Source organism: Cheilinus undulatus, linkage group 9, assembly GCF_018320785.1.
Source record: "Cheilinus undulatus linkage group 9, ASM1832078v1, whole genome shotgun sequence".
In the NCBI taxonomy this organism is placed as follows: domain Eukaryota; kingdom Metazoa; phylum Chordata; class Actinopteri; order Labriformes; family Labridae; genus Cheilinus; species Cheilinus undulatus.
Window position 1 is genome coordinate 41,485,473 of NC_054873.1, and position 9,166 is coordinate 41,494,638.

A 9,166-nucleotide genomic window follows, 5' to 3' on the forward strand; every position below is an offset into this window, starting at 1 on the left:
CCGATCATTCTGCTCCCCGCGCACACAACCCACACCCAGTGGCACACACACAGAAACACACAGCCACTAAACTTTTTCTGTTTTGTCATGTTGTTAATCATTATTTTCTATTTTTGTCCATCACATATACACATACCTTGTCATTGTTGATGAGAACTAAAGGTAATTTGTAAGTTTGTGCAGGAGTAAAATTCTGGAAGACCAACTTTGATGGGAACGGCTGGAAAAGTGGCTGATCCATGCCCACCGAGGACATCTGATGAACACAAATAGAATGAACAATTATCAGGCTGTGTATATCTTTCCAAAATTTGCACCCTTTTCAAAACACAGAGCAGTTACTATTGTTTTGCAAGTATATTTTTTGTGTGACTGCCAGGGTCAGCCGCCCTACACATGGATCTGTATGTGACTGCCTGCCTGTCTTTACTTTCAGAGCCATACAGAGTTGCATCAGTGGAGGTGTAGCGACATCTAATTGGTGGTTCATGAAGCATAGTGGACCTCTGCTGACACCATGCTCTGTCTATAGCACTGTGGATACCTTGTTTTGGGGAGTAGGCGGAGCTACTCCTCTCCCATCTAGTATATCAACAGTCATCCCAAATTGTTATGGTCAGCCATATACTAACTTTTAACCTAGTCTTGTTCTTCATAGGTAGTAAATAAGCATGATCATAAAATTGAAAGGATTTGGAGTAAACGACAGCATATTCTTTAAGAATGCTGTTTTATCTGTTGTAAAAAAAAAAAAAAAACAATAAAAGACTATTCTTTGTGTTTCAATAAAATGTACAGTGTTTATTACTAAAATGAAATCTGGTAAATCATTTTGTTTTGTTGTCTTGCCAAGAATAGGGTGGCTATTTTAAAATGGCCAGAAAATAGTCTGGCATATGATACAAAGTAGAATGATGTTACTGCCTCTGGATAGGCAGTCTGTTACAGACTGAATCCTGTGTTTTTGTATTGGGCTTTCTATCACACTGCATGTGTTCCAGGTCTGTCACAACTCCCCCACTTCATTCTGCCACACCTCAGGAATCTGCAGCAGCTAAGGCTGGTCAGGTTCATCTAAGCAACTATAATGGATTCCCAAGACAGAACTTCACTCTCTCTCACTCTGCTCCTGAGCCGTGTGGTTTTAAGCTTATGTATGATGTAAGCTTTGTTCTGTTTTTGTATGTAAAATTTGAGTAAGGTGAAACTCTTTGAATAAGTTCAAGAGCAAGTGTAGCGGATCTCTGCCATCTCTGTTAGACTGTGTTCTCTCCTGTTATGCGGTTAGACAAGGAGTTCAGAAATGTCGTTATTTTTGGTGCAGGCAGGTAAGGTTCTTTCTTTTATTGTAAGGAGTTTTTGTCTGTTAATATGGCCTTTGGATTCTCTGAAGTCATAACTTCCATCTTTAGGTGGATGTTCCTTTGTTTTATTCTTTGTTAGTAAACTTTTCCTCTTGTATCCAATTTAAGTTTTTGGTAATTTTAACAACATATTATGTTACACCTTAAAGTTACTTCTAGACTGTAATAAGGTCATAACAAATTTTTTTTTTTCAACAATAGACCAAAAAATATTAAACATTTGGAATTATATGCTTTAGCTTTGCTAATGGTAGATTTTTTTGTTCAAGCAGAGTCAAATGAAGGCTTTCCCTTTCTATTATTATTATTGTTATTATTATTATTATTATTATTATTGGTGGTGTCTAAACATGCCTTCTCAATTGTCTTGAGCTAACTTCAGTTATGGACTGGTGTTATGCAAACAAAGATGAATTAATTGAATTATTGAATGATTGGTTGATTGACTGATATAGTTTTTATGTAATGCTATGCTAACTGGCTGTTCTGTAATGAATGGTAAGAAATTCAATCTTCACATTACGTTCTTCAGTTACAAAGATATCATTATATAAGATATCATCAAAGTGGTGCTGCACAATTAGGATTATACTGGACAAACTGTGATTTGCAACTGTGATAATACAAAACATAAATACCATGAGCCTCCTTACTTAGTTATCAAGGAAAAAGCACAGTAGTTTTGAATGGTATATTTCACAAACATATAAAACCTGATGTTTATATAGTACTAATTTTAAAAGAACCTATATTTTCCAAAAAAAATAGAAGTATTTCCCTTTGTTTGTAAGTAAAGGTACTTCTACAAAGTGCAGTGGTGTCACATCTTTAGGCATTTTTTTTAAACCTTTAAAGTACTACTCAGTAGAGCCTTTTATGAGATTACATAATTGCACAGCCTGACATTGGGATTGCAATTGTGATTAGACTAACTGTGCAGCACTGAATAACACTAGACTTTACTTGAGAGAATGTATGACTGAGACTTTCAGGATGATGTAAAAGGATGCTGCTGGTCATTGTAAGCACTTATCACCTGTATTGGCCTATAACAGGGGCTTACATTTGCATATCTGACAGGTCAACAAAAAATGTGAACAGGATGACATGCAAAAATAAGCCTTCCAAAGTATGCTGAGGCTGCATTTATTAATCTAAAACTTTTGATGCCATTGTTGCTCCAAGCATCAAATTCTGACTTTAAAAGTACAGAGCATTCATTCACATTGGCTGCCCTCTGCCCATAAATTAGTGCCTGCTGACTAAGAAGAAGAAGCTTTGGTACAATCTAAATGACCTTAGCAGACAGCCCATGCCCTGTATGCAGGTCTCATTGACCTTTCTAGAAAGTCCACCATATTATTTTATTTATTTTATGTAGTCACTTATTCGTACTGTTCAATTCACAGTCAAACCTGACTTGGCCTTAAGCCTGCATTTTGCATGCATATGCTCAAAAGTTATAGTACAAGTATCTCTGAGAAGAAGTTGCAAAAGTAGTATTTTAATGCCTTATGTGTATAATATGGTTTGAAATCTTAGCAAGCAGACAGGCTGTCAGAATCAAATGTAGGATTTTTTTAAACACAAATCTTATAGTGGATTCCCCAGGGTTCTCTTCTAATAAAGATGAAAGTCAACAGCTGAGGCTTGTCTGCAGATAGAAATGATGGTGCCAAACTTCCGCCAGTATTTATTTCTTACTGTATGCTGTCGTCCGTCACATTTATCTCAGCCTCAGACTCATATAACACAAGGACATGGTTAACAGGATTCATCATTCTAGTTACTACTAGCTCCATACCCGCTTATTGACCCTGTGCTGTCTGAAACCATCTTTAATCTGTTTCTTGTCTCCAAAGCCAGGGTTCAGGCTAAAGGTCAGAATTGTGCATAGTAAAAGCAAGTCCTGTTGAGGTGTAAAAATATTTTCTGGTATTTACTTTGTGATGTGTTGTCTTGCTCATGTCAAACAGTTCTAGGATACGGGGTGGTTGCACCTCCTTTGTATTATGTTGGCACTCCTCTGTAGACCGTAACATCTCCTGGGTATAAACAGATGGAGTCACCTGCAAAAACACAAAGGCACGGGTAATTGTGTTAACTGCACAGATAAACTGATTCCTGTCTCTTGAATCAGCAGCAGTGTGGCAACACATCAAACAAAACTGTTATCACTGATGGAGAAATGCAGAAAAGATAATGAGCATAAGGGCTGTCAGCAACACTGGGGACTAAAGCTGTCAGCTTTGACACACATGCTCAGGCACTAGCATCAAGAACATTTCCTCGAGCTGATTTCATGTACTCAAACATTATTAACATTCCCACTTTCAGTGATGCCGAACTGCAACATTTTGTGGTTTATATTCTATCCTCACAATCCTCTGGCACCTCTTTATCAGCATGCCCAAAACATCTTACAGCACTTAGCCTATTTCAAGTTTAGGTCAGAGAAGGATTTTGGCTTAAAATCTTAATAAATAATGTAGGAGAGGGAGTTACTGTATATGCAATATTCAATAGCTGCCAGTCATGTGTGTATTAAGAATAGACTCTGTTCTATTATTCAGAGACAACAAAGTTGCTTGGGTGAACATTGTTCTTTTTAGAAGACAGCTGTTAAATGATGGGACTTTTCTTTGCATTGTGTGTTTTCTTAAAATGCACTCTTTTTTGTCATAAGAAGAAATCTGGACATAACGCTCATAAAAGGCAGATCATTTAGCTTTGGAATAAAATGGTTCACTGAATACATGGCAAGTATCTATTTATTCAGTTTATTTCATGCATAGAAAAATGTAGATTATAGAAACCCTTCTGTGATTGGAAAACAATTCTGATAGAAATAAAGTCTATGTTTTTACCATCAGTGACTACAGGAATATGCAATGCACTTGTGTTTCTTTTTCTATGCAGACAGTGGGTTAGTAGCAATTAGCAGCATGTAAATCTCATTTTGGTCAGGGAAAATTTGAGGTAAGTCAAGTACCTCCTGCTCTTGTCCCCTAATCTAAACAAGCATCCAAGAAGAGAGAAAATGCCTAAATTGCTGAGCTGATGTCACTGCAAAAAACACTGCAGTCACATATTGATTTTTGCTCCCTTTAAGAAGCCAAGGTAATTATTAGTACAATCTGTCATTTGAAGCAGCTTTAAAAGCTTGGGACAATGTCCAAAACTCAGGGCAGGGAATCTGACTTCAGTTAATTCATGGGAAAACCCAGTTACATCTAATTAATTTCTGCTGAATACTTCTAAGTCCGTGTTAAAGCCCATGATAGAAGATAACTATGTATACCCTGTGGAATAGCAGAACATTGGTGAGATGTAGGCCTACTTAACATTCATGTATTGTCTTATACTTACCCTTCGTGGCGCTTCCTCCTTCACAGTAAATTTAAGGTTGCAGGGCAGAGACTTTAGCCTCTTTTTTCGCGGGGGAACCTGAACGGTTGTCATTTTGGATCCAGTTTGAATAAAGTCAACCTGCAAAGAAAGAACACAAGAGATAATGAGGAGGGGGTTTTCATTAAGAAGCCAAATGGATGAATAATGGCCACTTGAGTGTCCATTATATAATGAACACGATTATCAAATACGATGAACTGCCTTAATGTTTGGCTAACGCTGAGCGAGGATGACTCTAGCAAACAACCGTTAGCAAACCGTTGGCGTGATACTTTCAGAGAAACCACCCACTCACTGCGTGTTTTAAGTTTAGATTGGACAGGCCAGATGGGGTCACTTCGTGTAATCGCGCTGTATTACACATAAACAACAAAAAATAAAGAAAAAGTTACCTCTCCGTCGACAAAAATCAGGGGGTTTAAGCTACGTAACGCTATACCAAACTTACTAGTAAGGCTGGTCCACTTAGTTTGTTGGTCGTTGCTACGGTAACCCACACAACGACCTCTCAGTAAACTGTTTTCTGGTTGGCCAGTTGTACACCATAGCTCCACAGTAGAAACGTTGTGCTTCATTTCGGGCAAACGGCCAGAAAAAAAATGTTTAAAAACGGGAATAGGTTTTTTTTATTAGGGAGCAAAAAGGGAAACGAGTTGCTTTCTCTTGTTACGAATGATAGCACTGTTCTTTTATTTTTAGACCGCTCAATTTAAGTTAAATCGCAGTCATGGCTGATAACTTATTGCTAAAATAGTTCCTTACCTTCACCAGACTATGACTGGAGTATTGTCATTATATTCAACTGTTTCTCCAGCTGTACCTACTAAAAACCTGCACGATATGACATAATGTTTGCGCTCCTACAAAGCAGTAGCATTTTAGAGAATTTGTATGAATGTTCAGGGGGGGGGCTGACATTTTTAGGTTATTCAGTTAAAACAAGTTAAACAAATAAATTAAAACATTATTGGTGATTTGACTGGAAATTTAGTGGGTGTTCTTTGAAATTTGTATGACTTCATGTAAATCTTTAGGGAGACTGTCTGGTTGTCCTGGGGAATTTTCCATCATTTTCATGGAATTTGGGGGGATGCATTTGGAAATTTGTTTTAAAATTTGGCGAGGAATTTTCAGGAATAGTCATTAAACTTTTGGGGCTTGTTCAGGCTTAAAGATTGTATTTTTATTGCAAGCTTCTGAATTTTAATGAGGACAGTGCTTTAATAAAAGTGGTTTATTCCTGTTTTATTGAATCTGTTCTTATATTCTCTTTTATTTGCTTTTATGGTTCACTTAAATTAGAAAAAAAAAGGAACCAGCTGTTGGGCTTAGTCAAAACGTCCTGCCATAATGGCAAGATCAGTGGAGGGCAGCAGTGATTTGTTGTCCTATCCTCCACAGGATCTGTGGAGCTCAGTCAGAGTGACCATCAGGTTCTTGGTCACCTCTCTTCCAAAAGCCATCCTCCCCCAGTAACTCAGTTTCCTGGGCAACCTGCTCTTGGAGGAGTCCTGGTTGTGACAGATTTCTTCCTTTTGAGAATATGGAGGCCACTGTGCTCTTGGACACCTTCAGTGCAGCAGATGTTTTTTTGTAGCCTTCCCCAAAGCTTCTATAGAAAGGTGTGTGCCTTTCTCAGCAGTGTTTGAGAGAAATGGCAGGAACCTGAGCTAAATTTCAAGTTTTATTGCAAAGGGTCAGAATACTTGTGTCAATGTAATATTGGGGCCCAAACAAATTTGCCAAGATTTCCAAAATTATGTTTCACTTTGTCTTGATGGGCAATTAGGTATAGATTAGTAAGAGAAAAAAACAGTGTAGCATCAAGCTGCAACATAAAATGTAAAATGTAAAAAAGTTTAGGGGGGCTGAATACTTTCTGAATGCACTGTGTGTGCTGAAATTAAATGTGAAAATGTAATAGATTTGTTTTGGGTCATTGTCCTTCTGCATAACTCAAGTACTTAAGCTACAGATCATGACTCATGGCCAGACTGTCTCCTCTGGTACAGAGCAGAATTCATGGTTCCTCCAACTACAGCAAGCCTTCCAGATCCTGAAGCACCAAAGCAGCCCCAGACCCTTACACTACCATCATCATGTTTGACTGTTGGTGTGATGTTCTTATGATGAAAGGCTGTGTTAGTTTTATGCCCGATGAAATGGGGCGCACACTGTCATAAAAGCTTAACTTTAGTCTCATCAGTCAACAGGATATTTTCCCAAAAGTCTTGGGGATCATCAAGATTGTTTTTGGCAAATGTGAGCCTTTGTGTTCTTTTCTTTTCAGTGGTTTTGGCCTTGGAACTCTCCCATGAATGCCATTATTGCCTAGTCTCTTCATTATTGTTGAATCATGAACACTGACCTTAACTGAGTCAAGTGAGGCCTGCAGGTCTAAAGATGTTGTTCTGGGTTCTTGTGTGACCTCCTGGATGAGTCACTGGTGAGTCTTTTGGAGTCATTTTTGTAGACCGGCTTTCCTGGGCCTGGGTGGGGCTGTGAAATTGAGTTTAGCTTTCCAGAAAAATGTGTTTAACCACAGCTAATTTATTCTTCACATAGGGCCAGTTTGGTCAGCTTTTTTTTCTGTTGATAAATCATTATTTAGAAACTGTATTTGTTATTTTCTCTGGTTATCCTCATCTAATATCAGAATAATTGATGATCTCAAACATTTAAGTGTGACATATATGCAAAAAATAAGACGGGGGGGATACCGTTTCACAGCTCTGTTCATTTCAAGAACTATTGCAATTGAGTTCAGTTTATTTTGAGAAAAAAAGGTTTAAAAATATTCAGACTAAAAATTATTAACCTGCAAATTGATTCGATGGTTGTTTAAAGTAAATAATGTATTTTTATTTGTAGTTCATCTATGGAAGATTTTATTTTGAAGGCTAGTCACAATAGTTGTTATTTGATCTGCAAAGTAACTGTCAATTATACTTTGTCAAGTTTTATACACCCACAAGTTTTTTGATAGGTGGATGATGTATAATCTAATTGACAAAAATGAGTCTGCTTTTGTGTGATTTATGTCCCTCTTCACTGATATCTATCATTTTCTGATGCTGAGTTAGAGAGACAGACTCATTTATAAAGCTTGTCTTGGCCAGTCTCACTGGAAGTGAGTTATAGTAACCATGCAGAAAGTCTAAGATTTCCATTTACTGAGATGAAAGTTAACCACTCTACTGTGAGAATTCCTTCAAGCTGCAGCAACAACATTGTATATTAGCTCTAACAAAGTGTTTCTGAGGCAAACGTAAGATATTTCTCAAAGGCAAGTGTTGTTTCCCAGTTCTCTTGCACTCACAGGTATCTTCAAAGCCCTGCTAATTGAGCACTGTGTATGTGTAAAGGGGTCATTTTGAGGGCAATTGGTCTTACTAAACAGATCTGAAAGCTCAGTGACCTAGATGACTGGGCAGGAATTTTGAAGTTTCTTTTTTTTTTAGATTAATATTTGGACTTTTGTGCCTTAATTAGATAGGAAAGTAGACAGAGTGAGAAACTGGGGAAAGAGAGAGGAAGTGGGGAATGGTGCCGTAGCAGGACCACAGCCTGGATGTGAACCTGGGCCTATCTTTGAGGGCAACAGCCTCCGTACATGGGGTACCGACATGACAGCAAGGCTACCAACACTAAGTTTCATTTTAAACACTGAGAATACACTTATTTTTGTCCCTCTTGACTGAGTGTGATCATGATGATTGGACAGGTATCTTTTCATTTAACTGGTATATTTCATCAGAACAGTGCACATAAAACAGCATATATGTCAATGTAAATATGACAGAACTATTACAATTGCTGAATATCATTTGCTGACCTAAGGTATGTAATTACAGAAAGAATAGAATTAAGTGCAGTAAAATAGTGTAAAATAGTGCTGTACAATCCAAATTAAAAACCATTCAAAACAATACAACTACAATGAACACTGGATGAACTACCATATTCCCTCCTTTCAGTACTGCAGACTCCCTGGTGATGGATACTCATCCCTGAATTTCTACTTAACTCATCCTTTTCCTGCCAGTAACCTGTGTGAATGTATGGGTAATAATGGGCAGGAGTTTCCTAAGCAATTCCTTTGGCCTTCTATTCCAAACCGACCAGGCAACGGCCCAGACAGGAGGGTCATTGTATCTTTCCTAAGCTAGCCTCCTAACCCTTACCCTGGAAAACTTGAAAATAATTCAGGAAAAATAAAGAAATTACCTGGGAATTATTAAGCCAACCATATAGAAAACACAGTCTTATTTCTTAGAAATGACTTGGTAAAATAGTACGGAATTTTCAGAGAATTGTCACAATATTACAAGGGTAAAGGTTAGGGTTAGCGTTTAAAATTAAATTAGTGCTCACTAAAATAAAGAGCTACC

At 37.7% G+C, this 9,166-nt stretch overlaps 1 protein-coding gene across 1 annotated transcript in view; it reads right to left on the reverse strand.

Moving 5' to 3' along the window:
• The window catches only part of hydin (HYDIN axonemal central pair apparatus protein), a 106,916-nt gene extending 101,566 nt beyond the window's left edge, over nt 1-5,350 (reverse strand). Inside the window, exons 1-5 of the mRNA XM_041795196.1 lie at nt 5,224-5,350; nt 5,071-5,126; nt 4,734-4,853; nt 3,308-3,433; nt 137-256 (exon numbers count right to left, since the gene is read on the reverse strand). Coding sequence (XP_041651130.1) covers nt 137-256; nt 3,308-3,433; nt 4,734-4,853; nt 5,071-5,126; nt 5,224-5,350 — 549 coding nt within the window. The remainder of the gene's footprint in view (nt 1-136; nt 257-3,307; nt 3,434-4,733; nt 4,854-5,070; nt 5,127-5,223) is intronic.
• Between the last annotated feature and the right edge of the window lie 3,816 nt (nt 5,351-9,166).